The sequence below is a fragment of the Peromyscus californicus genome, unplaced genomic scaffold (assembly GCF_007827085.1).
Source record: "Peromyscus californicus insignis strain IS unplaced genomic scaffold, ASM782708v3 Scaffold_17__1_contigs__length_78620276, whole genome shotgun sequence".
Taxonomy (NCBI): Eukaryota; Metazoa; Chordata; class Mammalia; order Rodentia; family Cricetidae; genus Peromyscus; species Peromyscus californicus.
The window spans coordinates 66,624,453-66,641,031 of NW_026294469.1; the positions used below are offsets into that span (position 1 = coordinate 66,624,453).

Genomic DNA, 16,579 nt, shown 5'->3' on the forward strand with positions numbered 1-16,579 from the left:
CAGTTCACAACATCAGAGATGGATTCCTGTGATCTGGGTTCCCAACTAACAATGAACCTCCTGCTAGTCTTCAATGGGAACGTGGTGAGTGTGGGGCAGCTATGCTTGGTTGTCTACTTGACTATGTAATCAAATATGTAATCAAAACCCAAGTGGCTGGATACACCTGTGAGGGTGTTTCTTAATTAAATCTTTGAAGTGGGAAGACTCACTTTTAATCCTGGTCTTTTGAGATCCACCTTTAATCTGGGACACACCTTCTGTTAACAGTCTATATAAAGGACATAGATGAAGGAAGCTTTCTTTGCCTGCTTGCTTTTGCTGGCAAGTCCATTCCTACACTGGCATTAGAGCCTACTTCTTCAGGATTCTGGCATATACTGAAGACCAGCCGAGACATCCAGCCTGGTGGACTGAACAACTCCTGGATTCTTGGACTTTCCTTTGGTAGACAGCTATTATTGACCTAGCTGGAGCACAGCCTATCAGCCATTCTAATAAATCCCTCCTCCTTTCTCCCTCTCTGATATATATATATATAATTCGTTCTATAAATTCTGTTCCTCTAAAGAACCCTGACTAATACAGTGTGAAACAAATATCATTTTCAGCCACTGTGATTTTAGGGCTTGTTGCTGCAGTGCAGCCTAGCTTATCCTGACTGATAATGATGTCTTCTTCAGTCTCAGATACCAATTCCTAACACAACAAAGTATGCACGCAGTAATTCATATAATTCGCTTGGATATGAAAACAGCTTCAAAGACCAATGACGTGCTACTCCACACCATATCCATGTCCCTATCTTTCCTTGGTGATGCAAGGCCCTTGCTGGAGACACTCTAATGCTCCCCTCTGCAGGGAGGTCCAGATGTCAACTCCTATGATCTCTTAACAGCTGGATCCTGAGATAACTGAGCTGTCATCAACCATTTGCCTTGGCTGAGATTCTGGTGCTGAGGAAAGCCTGGAAGCCTACTGCCCTCAACCTATAACATTGGTCCCTGGAAAAACATGGTCTCTTTAGCCTCCTGTCTTGTGGTTTACTTGGTCCCAAGTACACCTCTTCTTCCACAGGATCAACAAATGCACACTGAAATATAAATAAGGAAAACACTACTCTTGAAGTGAACCTGGCTGGGCTCAGACAAGTGGGGAGAAATTGCCAGCGCTCTTGGATTTGGTGCATCTCATGAGGGTGTACGCTGCACAGAGAGGTCAGAGCTACAGTTGCCATATTCTCTAGAACCCAGTGTCCCTTCAGGTCTCCCAGTTCTTGACATATGGCTTTCAGATGCTTTGAGATAATGGGTCTTCGGTTTCCTTCTCCTGGTTGGTCCCAGCTCAAAGCAGTGTGGATCAGCTGATATGACCTCAGTTGAGCAGAGGGCTGAGACAGTCCCTGTGGAGCTCTCAGAAGGCTCCAGGCCTCTTCTTGCTATCAAGTTTCCAGAGTTGGCAGTTCCTCTGAGCAGTGTGCACAGCTCCAGCCCCAGGCTTGTTCTCTGGAGTGCTTCGGTCTCCAAAGGCTGAGCGGTGCCACACTTATCTCAATTCTCCATGTCCAAAGGCCCACAGTTGAGACAGATTTGTAGTTTAACTGCTCCTTCACATCTACTCTTTCCTCAGTTCTAGACAAACTGGCCAGTCATGGAGAATCTGAGGCCCAGAGATGTGAAGAAAGTGTCCTGGTCTATACCGCAAGTTGGTGCCAGAGCAGGCTGGAGCCTGGACCTCTAGACCTTATGGCTAGTTTCCCATCTGCTTTACTATATAGTTCTAAGAAAGAAAAATACAAAGTAGTTTTTCCAGAAGTTCGTGCTGAGGCTCATGTGGGCATACATATACGTTTACATCCAGATTGTTGGCTCCATGGCATAATACCGCAGGGCTCTGAGCCTCTGTGAGCAGCGTCCTGGGTCCCCTTGGAAGTTACCTGGCCCACAGTTGCCAAGAAACCTGGGAATTAGAAGGAGCTGTGCAGGTCTAGCCTGGTGCTGTCTTTCATTTCTCATGGTGCACGACTGGTTGACGATGCCCAAGGAGTTCCTCATGGCAAACACGTGGCGGCTGGTGGCCTGGGGGATTCATCTGGTTCAAATTTTCATAATTGGACTCCTGAGCCTGAGACCTGCAGGCAGGAGAAAATTGACTTACCATCCAATGTTTGGCGAGGTCCTTGACTTCCCGAGCTATGTCCCAGTAACAGGTCAAGGAAGACACCGAATGGGAGGCAATGGAGCCAGAACCAGCAAGGTTGATTAATATAAGACAGGGAGATGCTGCAGGTGACAGCATCCCCAACCATGCTCACCATCTCCTACAAAGTGACGTTCTCAGGGGCTTCAAAAACCAGCTCCATGCCCCCAACGTCCCCAGGCTTGACTGCTTTCCAGACACCCACACCTCCAACCTCCCATCACCTGTTCTAAGCATAGCACACACCCTTCCCTTACCCCCCTCTTCCCTCCTCATCTCTGTGACCAGGGCTTGGCTCCAACCCTAGTGTCCTGTTTCCCTCCCTTACCCTCAGTGCCTTCCCTTGGATGTTGTCAGAACAGGAAAAACAGCAGCCTCCTTCTGGGTCTCCCTCGAGGACCCCTCTTTTCCAATACGACCTCTCACACAGGACCCCAAAGCATTCTGACTTCCACCTCATTTAGAATTACCCCCAACCTTGCCAGCCCATCCCACATTTCCATGCCCCACCCCATGCTTCCCTCCCTCCCACATCCCACCTGACCTTTCTACTTGCAATTTCTACTCCTGGGATATATATCCCTACCACCTTGGCCTCCCTAGGCTCCAACCTCTAGTGTGATCTCTTTAGATCTTCAGAGAAAATAGCCTGATCTAAAGGAGTCATAGCCAACTGGCCACATACTGGGACTCTGCTTGATCACTGGGTCCAATTCCTGTTACAACTCAACAATCCCAGATGGTCTTGCTATGTGCTTGTGAAAAACTATACACCTTGAAGTGCAAGTTTGGATTTTTTTTTTTCCTGTCTCTTTAGCATCCAAATTATTGCCTGCCATATAGTAGGTATTCAGTAGGTATTTGTTAGGTGAGTGTGAACCACAGGTAGTGTTATGACTTTGGTCTTGTGCTCCAATAAAGGAAACACATGTATGACAGGTTGTGAGACTTGAGCAGGGAAGAGGTGAGTCCCTCAGCCGGCACCAGGCAGAGAGCTCTAGCATCGAATTCTTTCTCCTTCAACATGGGCCTTTACTGGGGTAGACACCGAAGAGGAAAGAATGGAAGCCTGGTTGATGTCTTTCTAGAGCCCTCTTCTAAACCAGGTTCTCAGTGATCTTGTTTGGGAAGCACAGATAAACCTGGGAAAATAAGTCTTCCTATGATGGCATTCTTACAGGGCTCTTTTCTAGAATGCTGGGAGCAACAAGAGGAAACAGCTTGGTGGTATTAACTTTTAGGGTCACAGACACCAAGCTCCTTGTGTGTTGAGTCGGGGTGACAAGCCAGCCTGGCCTACTCTGTCCCCAGAATGGTATGCTGGATGGAGGGGCAGGGTGCATTGGGTATGATGCTGGCTCTGGTCCAGCCTACTAACCTTGCCCTAGGCCTCTTCTTTCTTCTCATACTACCAATTCTGAGAAACTGAGATCCCTGGACCAATGAAACTAGGCAGGGGTGGGGTGGGAAGGGCAGGAAGTAAACTTACCGTGGAGGGGTGTCCTGAGTGACCAAGTGATCTGTGGGAGGGAGACAGAGAAAGAGCAGGTGTGATTTTACACTGTAGCCTCCAACCTCCATGCCGGCTGCACACCTTACTGTGGGAAGTGGTCCCCACCCCATTGTGAGAGGGCATCCCCAGGAATTGTGCGACAGGCATCGGATGGATAGCTAGCCGGAGTGACTCTGAAGCCTTCATCTGATAGATGAATAGGAGTTAACTTGTGGGAGTTAAGGGAGATGTGGTCCCACAGAGCAAAACTGCCTTTCTGAGGGAGGACCCTGAAACACAACGCGCTTGTTTGAGAAACCAGGAAGAATGGCAGGGTCACAGCAAAGTTAGCAGCTGGGGCCCTGCGATCAGTTCTGCGTGTCATCCCTGTAGAATTTGAGGGTAACGTCATTAGTCTGGGAGCACTGAAAGGCTCTGAGAAGGCCCCTCCCTCTCCGGGGTTCTCATCAAGCAGACGCCCCACCAGCGTCAGGGACAGCAGCGTGGAGAGGCTTTCTAAAAGTGAATGGGTTCCCCAGCCAGGTGTCCCATTTCATCTTTTCCAAGCTCACGTGTCCTTACATTTTTTAAGCTTAGTTCTCACCTCACTTATTAAGGCCTCAGAATAGCAGGATCCTCTGCCTTCTACAGTTTCTGGAGTCTGTGGGAGCCCTTCTCCGGGGGTGGGGTACTGCAAAGCTCTGCAAACTCAGCCTCTCACGGGCTGGTAGAGATTCACATCCTGGCATCTTGGTGTCCTCAGCATCATGGCGCAGGACCTCGGGGCCTCAAGATGCTAGTTACAATGTAAGGGGAAGCCGGAGGCCTGGCCTTTATGGGACACTGGTTTGTAGCGTGGTGATTAAAAATAACCTGTTCTACGGCTGACAGGACTGGGTCACCATCTGTGTGACTCTGCAAAGAGCAAGGTGCTTTGCAGAGCTCAGCTTCCTTGCTGCATAGAGCCTCCAGCCGGTCCCACCTCCGGGGCTGCAGGTAGAGAAGGAACTGAGCTGGTGCAGGTGGAGAAAGGACGTTCTGATGTGCCATGCCTGGTGGTCCGCCAGAAAGAGGAGGGGGCACCTGTCCTCTCCCTCGCACCCACCCAAATCTGGGGTGCACCCACCTAGTCGTCGGCGGGTGGCGCGCGCGCCTAGAACGCCAAGCAGCAGCAGCGCCTTGAGGCCCAGCGCGCCGAGCAGGAGCGCCAGAGTCGAGGCTCCTCCGGGGGCGCCATGGAAACGGAACAGGTAGACGCTGGCCTCCGCGTGGCCCAGGCTATTGGCTGCAGTGCACGTGTAGCGACCATCCCGGGTCAGCGCAGGCAGCTCGGCCGTCACCTGGTAACCGTGACCCTGGTCCCGCGCGGCAGCCGAGCTGTTGCCCAAGGCCGGGCCGGACCAGGAGAGGGCAGGCGGGGGCTCCCCCTCGGCGGTGCAGAGCGCGCGGAAGGCGTGCGAGGGGCCTGGTAGCACCGAGATGTTGACGATCCGGGGTGCAGCTGCAGGGGGAAGAAGGAAGGCGCGGGTCACCGGACAGAGGACAGTGCCCTGGGAGCGTGAGAGAGGCGACGGTTTGGTAAGGCAAGGGGTAGCGACTTCCAAGCTGGAAGAGCGGGACTCCTGGGCGCCAGGCTGCCTGGGTCCTTTTGCAGCTGTGCGTGGTCTTAGCAACCTATTTCTCTTCTTTGCCTCAGTTTCTCCGTGTGTACACTGGTAATCACAATTGCCTTTATTTTAAGGGGTCACTGAGATTTGGCAAACTAATACTTGTGTGTTGCCCAGACTACTATGCTTGCAGCTGGTGCTCACCAAAGGGTCATGACACAGGGAGGGGGCCAGCTGCAGCATAGTGCTCTAGGGACAAGGGAGGTGCAGGGGTGGGGTGAGAAATTCTTCAGCGCAGGTGTCGCACCTCCTACTGCACCCCTTGCCGCCTTTAGGGTTATTGGTTGTTTTTCTCTCCTTCCTTATGAGCTACTAGTGTTTACAGGCATCAGGACACCACCAATCAGTCCCAGCCCACCCTTTCCTGGGATCTGAACTCTGCATTTCTACCAAGTTCTCAGAGGCCTCCCTGGCACCCAGTTCGCTCTCGGGACAGGGATGCGGGGAAGTAGGGCCCACGCCCCTCGGCAGCCAGCCCGCCTCACCGGTCACGCGCAGCCGGACCCCGTGGCGGCTCTCATAGCGGTCGTGGGCGTCGCCGGCGAACTCCACTCGGCAGAAGTAGCGGCCACTGTCCGCCAGGGCGAGGCGCTCGACGCGCAGTGACAGGTCGTTGCGGCGCGGGTTGCCCAGCAGGCGGAAGCGGCCCTGCAGGCTCAGCGCGGTCTGGCACAGCTCGCTGCCGCGCGCCGCGGTGCACCGGAACACCTGCGGGCCCGCGTACGGCTCGCCCGCGCGCCAGATGACCGTCAGCGGCCCGTCGTAGTGGCGGTGCGGGTGCGTGAAGGTGCAGGGCAGCATCGCCGCGTCGCCCGCCTCCGCGCTCACCTCGGCGGGCACCTGCATGGACCAGCGCTGCTCCGGCGCGCCTGCCGACCGGGGACACATCAGACCTAGCCTGGGGAGACCCGGTCCCCGCCCTCTGGCGGCATCTCGTACCCCCACCCTCCACCCTCGAGGGGAGCTGCAAACACTAGGACTCAGGCAGCGCTCAGTTCATTTTGACTGGAACCCTCCCTAGACCTACACCAGGGCTAAAGGCAAGGGGGCGGGATGGAGACTTCTCCAGACCCTTCCTTAGGACGGTTTGCCTCATTCATGGTGTATGACCTAGTGACCCACACAACTCTTTAGTATTATTCCCCATCAGAAACCTGTGCAGTTGCTGAAACACTGTGTTATTCCGTAATTACAAGATCCTTAAGATGATAAAATCACTTACTGTGCGCCTCTGTGTTGAGCAAATCCCCTAGAGCATCCCTTCTAGTTTTCACAAGTGATCCTAGAGATAAGCATAGATACCCTGTTACATGTTAATAAACCGAGGCAGAAAGAAGTTAAATAACTGAGGTCACAGCTAGGTCGAGGCAAAGCCAGTGTTCACATCAGACCTGCCTGGATCCACAGCCTCCATTATAGTGCCCTAAAGGCTTGAAGCTGTAGATTCATCTGAAGGTGCTAACAGTCTGATTTGTAGAGGAGAAACCCAGGCCTTGGGAGGGGACAGTGCTTTTAAACAGTGCTGAGTTGGTAGGAACAATTCCTTTAGAATCAGGATCAGCCCAAGAGGACTGTGTCCTGGGTTGGCTTCTTACATGGCTAGTGTCCATGCAGGGAAAGGTGAGACCAGAGAGGTGGGTGCTGTAATGTCTCCTTGCTTTGCAGAGAGGGCCTGGGGGTCTAGACTCCTTTGTCCTATCTTCTACCCAGTGAACATTCTTCAGGATGTAGAGGTAAGGGTCAGAAGCTGAACCCTGCCTCCAGTTCACCCACCCAGTGCTGGCAAACCTCAGGGTTGCTGTGGTTTTGAGGGTGCAGGTGCTCAGTCTCAGCGGCTTATGGCAGGGGTGGTACCTCCCCAAGAGGAGGCAGGTGGTTGATCCTGCCTAGCCAGTGCCCCGGGGCACAGTGCACAAAAGGGACCTTTACAGGGAATAATTAGAATTGTATTATCCACAGTTCCTTTATATGCACCATGCCATCCGCCCTGAGAGCATCCAAGAGGCAAAAGACAAGACAGGGATTGTTAGAGATGCATAAATGGAGGCCAATGTCAGGCAAGTAGGAAAGAGAAAAAGCCAGTTTTCCCCCGATGCTGAGCCCAGTGCTGTTTGTGGTCAGCTAGCCTCATTGACTTCTTGGGGAGAAATATCCTCAGGCCTCCACTGGTAGCCCAGCTCCCATGGAGCCGGTACACCTGTGGATGGACAAGGTACTCTTCCTGCACAGAAGCACTCCAGACCTGCTGTTGCTGCAGGGACATGTACCCGTCCACGCTGGCACTTGTAGGAGCTCATTGTGGCTACCCTTGGACTCACTACCTTTTCCTGATGGGAGAGGCTGGCTCCTTCACCTGCCCCTCCCCCCCTCTTCCTTTCAGTTCAAACCCAGGCCCAGGTGGCCCCAGTGTGTGGCTCCTGTAGAGTGTTGTGAGCTCTTGGGCTGAGGTGCTGCACCTCCAATTGCGTCCTGCTGTGGGCACACAGCCAGAAGATCATCAAATTAAACCACAGTTCTTTTTTCATACCACCTGTTTTTTTTTTGGCTTAATCTTTTTTGCTCTAGACAAGTTGAATTGCATGTTTGAATTCAAGTGGAGGGCTTAACATTTATCCTTAGTAAGAACTTGTTTGTTCAGTTGTTTGTTATCAAAGGGCTGCTTTTCAAATTTGAGAAAACTGAAGATTGTGCCGATCCAGTCAGCACTTCTAGCTGCAGAAAGTCTTCTCAGGTCTGTCTGTCTGTCTGTCGCCTGTCTTTCTGACAAGGTAGCTCAAGCTGACCTGGAATTCACTGTATATTCCCATCTGACTCAGACTTAGTCACGCTTTGGCTGTACTCTCTTGGTGCTGGACTACAGGCATTCACACCATGCTCACTTGATTTTGCTGTTGTTGTTGAGACGGGGGCCCTACTATGTAGTCCAAACAGGCCTTGAACTTGAAGTCTTCCTGCCTGCCTCATCTTCCTAGAAGCTGGGACTATGGATGTGCAGCCTCAGCCCCTACCTCAGTTTCCCTGTGCTTCCTACACTCTGTGACCTTAGCCTGTTTTGGTCTTCGCATCTTGCTGGCTCAGGGGGTCAGGCAGGGATCGCCTACGCATTGTCTGCTAGTGTGCATTCATCAACTCAGCAGACGTTTATTGGATACTTCCGCACTCCACGCCAGGTGCTGGGGTATGAGCTGTGGAGGCAGAGATGAACAGGATACCCTATCAGCCTGCTGGAGCTAGGTGGAGAAAGATCAGTGAACATGTAATTATGCTGCACGCTGCCAGGTGCTCCACGGAAGGATACAAACAATATTGCCTTTGTCTGAACATGGTTCCCAGCCCACTTTCACTCACCGGCTCCCTCCTATTCAACCCCTGTTCTCTACGGAATCACCCCTGCCAGAATATTCTTCTCTGAGCCCCAAACCTGGCTCTGGCATCTCTCCCCTGCACCCTGGGATGAAAGGGGGTCAGGCTGTCAGAAGGATGGGGGCTGATATAGAGAATATACGGGGATTGTGTGCAGCAGGCAGGGATTGTAGAGCCCATCAGAGAGGAGGCGCATGTGTGTAGAGCCCAGAGAATGTAGGGAATTCCACCAAGACCCGGGGCAACAGCCTGTGCACAAGGAAGAGGGGAACCAAGCCATAAGGCATGGCACCTGGAAGACATGGCGATGTGTGCCTATACCCCCAGCCCTTGGGGTGAAGAGTACTGGGAGTTCAGGACACTCTTAGCTACACAGGGAATTCCAGATACAGGGAATCCTGTCTCAAAAAACTAGAAAAAGGAAGCGTGAGGCATGGACATCACTGGGGCAGAGAAGACCCGATGGGGCGTAGAGGTCAAACTACTGAAGATGAGGTTTGTTGGGAGTCATTCCTCATCTCATTTAAAACATAGAACTCCATGAGATGTCATCATTGGCCCACTTGTGAGGAGGGGACCTGGGCTTTGTAGAGCTCAAAGTGACCTGGCAAGGTCTGTTGGTGGCTGACTAGCAGCAGAGCCTTGGCTTTCCCCTGGATGGTTTGGCTTCCATTATTTATATTCCTACCTTAACCTCCATGCTCAGTCGCTTAAGAACAGTTGTAAAATAGTCTCTTTTGTTCCCCCACGGAAAAATCTTCTGTTTGTTTGACTAAACAAAACTAAAATAAGCTGCATAGGAACGATTTTAAATTCCAAAGAGAACCAGATTGTTTTAAAGGCAGCAGTATTATTTTAATGCAGTATTTTAAAAGGCAGTAAAACACAGCATTTCCTTGCGGCTTCCCAGCCTTCACATCCACTGCATGATACGTTCAGATGCCTTTTAGCTCACATAGGAGGTTTGCAACGCTTCTCCACTGGCTCTTCACCTGCTCGTTGCCCGTCATGCCTGAGGCCAGCGATAGTAACATTTAAGGTTTTAAAGGTAAAAATCCCCAAAGAGGGAGGGGCTTGCAAGAAAAAAAAATACACCTTTGCCTTGAAGTTTGGGGAAAATCCCCCCAGCTACTGACTGCCATGATGAACTTGGAAATACCATAGCAGCATCAAACGTGGACAGAGGCAGCCAGAATCCCAGACAGGCTTGTAGTGAGGGTTCTGCTGCCAGGGGAGGTGTGCTGGTGATGTGTTGTTTCCATCGGCTTTGGTGTAAGAAAATGGTAAGAGAGGCTTAACTTAGTCGCTCTAATGTCAGGCAACAGGCCTCTGTGAATTCCTGTCTGTACCCTGCTGTGAAATATTCTAAAATGTGGTCTGAACAGTAGGCCCAGGTGGTGTTCCCTCTAACATAGAGACCCTTTCACACCAGAGGCACCGTCCTGGCTCCCGTTAGCAGAGAGGTGCTTTTCGCTTCTGAGTGGGCTCAAAGGAGCAAATGGATGCTTGGATTCTCTTAGGCAGAGTCCTTTGGATGGGCCCACCCAGAGGACTCAAGGTGAAGGTGAGCAGTCTTTAGCAGGTATTGTCCAGAGAACAAAGACATTTGCATTGGCAGAGATCCTAGCTCCTGGCTTCCGGGGACATTTAGCCTGCCTCTGGCAGCTCTCGACTGCCTGCCGAGAAGTGGCGCTTTCTGCAGAGTCTGTCTGCCATGTGTCGGGCAACTTCCAGGGGTCAATGGGAAGCCCACATTCTTCTTGTTGCCCCAAGTGTCTGCCTCCAGTGATGGGCCACCAGGGATAGTAGGTGCATGCCAGCTTTGGCGTACATAGCTGAACCTAGGTGACCATTCCAACTCTGGTAAGAAAATATAAACTGAAAAGCTAGAAAGTGGTTTCTGTAAGGCCATTTAAGGCAACAAGGATTGACACCTGACATTCACTAAGGCTGGAAGGAGTCCGTGGAAACAGTGAAATCATGGAGCAGCAATGATACAGTAAAACCATTGTTTACAGGAGGAAAGCCATAGAGCTGTGACTCACCGTGACCTCGTATCAGGCCGAAGTGACCAACCTATAGTGCCATTTGGAAGAAGAATAAATCTAGAGGGTTCTGACTCATCATGGCCCTGCAGCAGGCTGTGTAACAGGTGCACAAGGATGAAAGTTCATTGTCCTCAATGTTGTCTTGTTGGATGGAGAGGCAGGGACTCCAGCCCTGGCTCCAAAGTTGGTGGTGGGGCCTTATGTGAGGCTCTATGCTTGTTGGCTTGCTAGCTCCTCCATGAAATACTATTTCTGGATGTTTACTCAAGTGACTAAGTCTAAAATTCTGGCTAGCTGGGCATGCCAGTTCTCACTGCTATAATGCCAACCCCCCCCCCCCAAACCCCCCCCTCCCGCCCCAACACAGTCAGCCCATGGTGATGACTGTCCGTGTGGAATTATCTTTCCCCAGCTTTCAAAATTTATGGTCCTAGTCCTTAGGAGGCTGAAGCAGGGAGATCTTAAATTCAAGGCCAGCCTAGGCTGCATAGTAAGTCTCAGGTCAACCTGGATTATATGATAAGACTTTCAAACCACTAAAAAAAAAAAAAAAAAATCAGCCGGGCGGTGGTGGCGCACGCCTTTAATCCCAGCACTCGGGAGGCAGAGCCAGGCGGATCTCTGTGAGTTCGAGGCCAGCCTGGGCTACCAAGTGAGTTCCAGGAAAGGTGCAAAGCTACACAGAGAAACCCTGTCTCGAAAAACCAAAAAAAAAAAAAAAAAATCAAGAAAAAAAAATCACCTAAACCTTAAAGCCAAATATGGGGTAAAATTGACAGTACATAAAATATTTTAGAAATATGTCTAGTTAAAAACTTTTAAGTACTTAAAAGAAAGTCACTAGCTAACCAGTAAACAGTTCCTAGAAAAGATGTGTTCACACCTTACAGCTCCTTTACTTCTGTGTACATGGTCCAGTGATGCTCCCATAGGCCCCTCAAAGTGGCCACATCCTCATCATTGGGGTGCAGCTGGGGTAATTTGATGCACTATCCCAAAGGCTCCCTGAAGTGGGAAGGAGAAGGAACCCAGCCACAAAAGGTGGGAGGGAGAATCCAAACTGGATCAGAATTGGAAACCTTTGCTTTGGCCACAGCTGGCCAAAGATTTCCAGCAGTCCCACGGTGAGAAAGGAGGTAGGAATCTGCAAGGAGTCTATGTTGACCGTCTATGAGGTGCTGGACACAGACACACTTACTGCTTATCAGTGTGTGGTGGAGTAGGGACAGGCACTATTCAAGCATTAAAGGTCTCCTGGGATGGTCCAGACGGGAAAGTGAACCTCCTGGTGGGCAAGGGACTGTTTTGTAGGCAGAGTTTCCTGTCCAGACTGCCTGGTCCCAAGTAAACACACAGGGGCTTATATTAATTACGCACGCTTAGCCAATAGCTAAGGCTTATTATTAACTAGCTCTTATATTTAAATTGTCCCATTTCTACTAATCTATGTAATTGTCACGTGGCTCGTGGCTTTACCTGTCCTCTAGGATGTCTTGTTTCCTGGGTGGCTGGCTCTGCCCTTCTTCCCCCAAGCATTTTTAGTTTGGCTTTCCTGCCTAGCCTTATTCTGCCTTTCGATAGGCCAATCAGCTTTTTTTTTTTATTAACCAGTGAGCATAATATATATTCACAGCATACAGAAGGATTATTCCACAGCACTGTTTTTCTCAAAACCGCCTGGGCGTGCTAGCAGGGGTGTTCTCAAGAGCGGCTCCAGTGGTGGTCTCTTGGGCACTATGGCACCCAGAGGGACAGGTTTGGGGGCAAAAAGCTATGTTCAGCCTAATCATTAAACTTCACCAACGGGTGGAGCTCTAGCTCGGGTATGCTGCTGTTCACCGACCTTGTCCTACCTGGCTCTCCTACCCTTGAGCTCCCTCTAGCCATTATTTCTTTGACCTTGTAGGTGGCAGAACAGCTTGTCAGTGGAGAAGAGTCCAGAGAGGGAAAATGTGGACAGCAGAAATTCTATCCTTTAAGGACAGACCTAGAAGGTTCCAGAATGGGTGAGTCTGAGGTGTGTGAGTAGAAGGTCTAGTTAGTCTCCATCTTTCTTCAGGGATCCCCTTTAGCCCTGTTTCTCCAACCATGTGGGTGTGATGTGGCTGTGCATGTGACCCGGTCAGTCACCTGAGCTGATGGAGAGGCAGAGCCATAGGCTGGCCCTGGCCTGGAACCAGTGCCCACCATAGGGTGTTGTTCATGTATTTGGTCCCCGTCCTGGTCTTCAGGGTGGTTCTGGTTCTGCTCAGCTTCTGTCCTTCTCTTAAGTAGGGTTTCCTCAGTTGAGCAGACTTTCCCACAATGCTTGCTGGGAACAGGAAAGACCTTCTCATTTAACCGTCCCATTTCCTCCTGGCCTCAGTGATCTCGGTGACAGGGACCAGTTCTTTTGGGCTTATGAGAGTTAGATAACTGGCCTTCTCATAGCTTGTGACTGGTACCTGAAGTTTGCACCTGATATCAATTTCTCTGTCCTTAGCCATTCACAGATCTGCCAGTCCAGGTTGAGGCATGATTAACCCCTTAGATCCCGCCCTCAGAGAAACATTTCTGAGTTGGATCCCCTGAAGGAAAAACAGCCCTGACTGATAACCATCTCTACCACTGTGGGATGGCAGGTTATGAGTTGGAGGAAAGAGGGCTGAAGCCAGACACACCAAGGTTCATCTATCAGCTCTATGCGGGCCCTACACAGGGAAAGTTGACTGATAACTCAGAATGCCATCATGCCAGCATGTGGTACACGTGGCATCAATGGCATAGACACTGTTTAGGAGTGGTTATGAGGGGGATGTCCCCGGCTGGGGTGGGGGAGGACGGCTGGGGTGGGGAAAGGACTTCTGAGATTTGACTTTGCCATTTGTCCTCACCACTTTCAATCATCCTGGGCATTGGCCTCTCCTGGAAAGGTGGCTGGGTCTTGCTGCCTGATATTCTGATTCTGCAGATCATGGATAGAGCCCAAGAATTTGCATTTTAACTAGTGTGCTCCCCTGATTCTGAAGCAGGTAGACCCGGCAGCATCCTTTGAAATATCCCTGTTCCCAGGGAAGACTTTCCACTCATCCCACAGTGTTCCTGTTAGCAGGTTAGTGCAGCCTCTGTCCTTGGTCTGATTCCTCACACAGAACCATCCTCACCCTTGTCCCAGCACACCACAAGCTTGTGGTGTCCTTGTCCCTGGGGCAGTTGGGTGACAGCGACACTCAACCTCTATCCAGGGCCAGCACCTTCTTCCTCATTCTAGGGATTTACTCCCCTCACAGCAAACGATAGGGATGTGGCCTCTGTATAGTGGTGAACACTGAGGCACACAAGATCAGGGCACTGCCCCAAGTCACTTAGAAGCCCAAGACAATGTCACAATTCGGCTCTCTGCCCTCGGTCCCCACAGCCCTCTAATACACATAGCTTTCCTCCTGCATAGACCTGGAGGCTCTGGGCAAATGCAGCTGCTGAGTTTTGAGGGGAGGAGACCACAGCTAAGGCTTTCTCTATTCTGGGTCAGAGTAAGTAAGGGAACTCACCCATCTGGAGGACACATGCCAAGCAAGCCAGGAGCTGGATGGACCCTTCCATACTTGAACATCTGCACACCCAGCAGCCCTCTAGCCTGCCAGGCCACCACAGAGAACCCTCGTCGGTGTGGGTGTGACAAAGGCAGGTGGGCGTGCTGTGTGCCCAGTCTGCAGGCCCACCGGACTCTAAGGACGCTGGAGGAACTGGGGAGAGGCAGCCAAGCGGGCAGTGGCGTGATGAGGCAGGACCCGTGCACTTTAGTCATGGGGAAAGCCAACAGGAAGCCCTGGCGTGAGTCTCCCAGGAAGGAAGCAGGGAAGCAGAGGGGAAGAAGCAGGGCCCTTGCTCTTCCCCCCTCCCTCTTCTTTTCCTCTCATTTCTCCATCTCCCGTCCTAAAATTTTAGTGTACTAGGCGGTTTTGTCTCCCTGCCCCTTTCCCTTTTCCTTTTGGAAAAATATCATTTCCTGCAGAGGCTTTGTCAAAGTGCTGAGGGGCCTGTCGCGGTGGTGACACAGAGGTGTGAGGCCCTGGGAAGGTGTCAGGATTTGCTAGAAGAGACTAGCACAGGCCGGCAGACAGCTCCGTTTGTGACCAGAACCCTCTCCAGAGGGTCTGCCTCCTAGAACAGCACTTCTGATAGTCAGTGCTTGTGAAGACCACTCCTGAAAGAAATCTCGTTAAATGTAGATCCAGGTGATCCAGTGAGGTGAACCATTCATACCTAACAGGTCCCAGGTCATGAACATTCCTTGCCTCACCATCCTTCTACTTGCTCCAGGGTAACTCCAGCAAAGTCCAGGCTGACCACCGCTTGAAGGTCAATATTTAGGAAAGAAATCAGTGGGAAGGAATAAGGTTTATCTAAGGGCTGCTCTGAAGGAGCTGGACAGGCTTGCATCCCTGTCAAAGCTTCACCTTGTGGGATTTAGGCGTGCACAGGGATTCTGTAGAGAGGAAGAAGCAGGGCAGGACCCTGAGTGGCATCTTCACTACTCAGAGCATATCTCTTGTTTCTTCTTCTTCTCAATGCATCATAATGATCCTGCACCTCCTGAAACCAGCTCCTGTACTTCTTTTTGGACCAGCATATCATGTTTCTGCAGGTTAAATCTTACCTCGGTTGACATGCTTTCTGTTAGTGGATGACCAGAACTGAAGATGGAGGAAATGGGTTACAAGGGTCACAGGGAGCTTCAGGTTCTGTAAAGCTGATGAAAGTTTATATGTCAGTTAACATCTTAGCCATTTGGGTGACCTTATCTCTAGGATTTAGAATGCTGGGCAAAAGCGAGAGAGTGACGTAAAAGGCTTAGGGAAGGGCAAGAGCCTTAGGGGGAGGGCTGCCCAGGACAACTCCCCAAAGGAGTGGCTTTGCGACACCAGGACTTCTCCTATCACAATAGGCCAGGTTTACGACAAGAGTTCTTAAGGAACAGTAAATAGGGTAGAAGTTTACCTGGCTAGGGAAGCAGGTGAACCCGAGTCTGATGTTTCTAAATCTGGGTCTGGGTTTCCAGCGCCCAGTCATGGATGTGTGTGGAAAAGCATAGGCATACATGTAGGCACGTGTATATAGTATATACACATGGTAACTGCTTAGTTGAAGGGTGTTTATGTTTGTGTTACTGGACAATAAGCGGATGCTGCCTGCTCTCCGTCTCTCTGTGTTATTGGGTTAGGATCCACGAGGCTTGTTTCATGAAGGACAGTGTTCAGGAGACAAGAATTAGCAGGAGGAGTCAAGTTTAGTCTGACCCTGAAGTGATGGAAGGTCATAAGCCACCCTTACAGCTCTATTCTGGGGAGCTTGGAGGTACACAGGACTTCTCTAGGGAGGGAAAAGAGATGTGCAGCAAGATGGCCATCTGTCCAGCAGGCCTTTGTCACCCAGAGTATGTCTCCTTTGTTCTTCTTTGGAACACTTCCATGGCCCTCCACCCTTGCTGTCAGCTACTACAGCTCTTTTTCTCTTATTTGGTTTTTTGACAGGTTGTAGTATTTATTGGAGAGCATGATGAAGCGGGGGGGGGGGGGGGGGGGGGGGGGGGGGGGCTCTGATGTGAAAGCATCCACAAGGCCAGGGCTCACAACCTGTCCAGGGGATCACAACTGGAGATTTATTTGACCCCAAAGCCACTGGAGATGAGTGGCTTCTCAACTACCATGTCTTCAGACCTTTCCACATTCATGTTGGTGAAGATGTTGATATGTTGCCAGGGAACTTGAATTTGATCCTGCCTTGGGCCTAAGTCACATGGTAGATGGCCATGATGACTTGACTGGCGT

The 16,579-nt window shown here is 51.0% G+C and overlaps 1 protein-coding gene and 1 long non-coding RNA gene across 8 annotated transcripts in view; one reads left to right on the top strand and one right to left on the bottom strand.

Moving 5' to 3' along the window:
* Nucleotides 1-713: 713 nt before the first annotated feature.
* Nucleotides 714-16,310, bottom strand: Siglec15 (sialic acid binding Ig like lectin 15). Its single transcript, XM_052742632.1, has 6 exons — nt 14,300-16,310; nt 6,581-6,640; nt 5,844-6,227; nt 4,818-5,192; nt 3,689-3,719; nt 714-2,131 (listed from the first exon to the last, which is right to left on the bottom strand). The coding sequence occupies exons 1-6, from the start codon at nt 14,349-14,351 to the stop codon at nt 2,005-2,007; spliced, it is 1,029 nt and encodes a 342-aa protein (XP_052598592.1). The 5' UTR covers nt 14,352-16,310; the 3' UTR covers nt 714-2,004.
* Nucleotides 4,829-16,579, top strand: part of LOC128113001 (uncharacterized) — a 79,253-nt gene continuing 67,502 nt past the window's right edge. For 4 of the 7 annotated variants that reach the window (XR_008219260.1, XR_008219264.1, XR_008219265.1 and 1 more), the window contains exon 1: nt 5,075-5,269. This is a non-coding gene — a long non-coding RNA (uncharacterized LOC128113001). Of the gene's footprint in view, nt 4,942-5,074; nt 5,270-16,579 lie in introns of those variants that run through there. The other 3 variants (XR_008219266.1, XR_008219261.1, XR_008219267.1) reach the window with 3 other exon arrangements.

Excerpts from the sequence above, each read along its gene's own strand:
- Siglec15 (XM_052742632.1), bottom strand. The coding sequence starts at position 14,351 with ATGGAAGGGTCCATCCAGCTCCTGGCTTGCTTGGCATGTGTCCTCCAG. Across the intron at positions 6,228-6,580 it reads GCTCAACACAGAGGCGCACA|GCGCGCCGGAGCAGCGCTGG; the intron begins GTAAGTGATTTT and ends CCCGGTCGGCAG. Across the intron at positions 5,193-5,843 it reads GGTCCGGCTGCGCGTGACCG|CTGCACCCCGGATCGTCAAC; the intron begins GTGAGGCGGGCT and ends TTCCCCCTGCAG.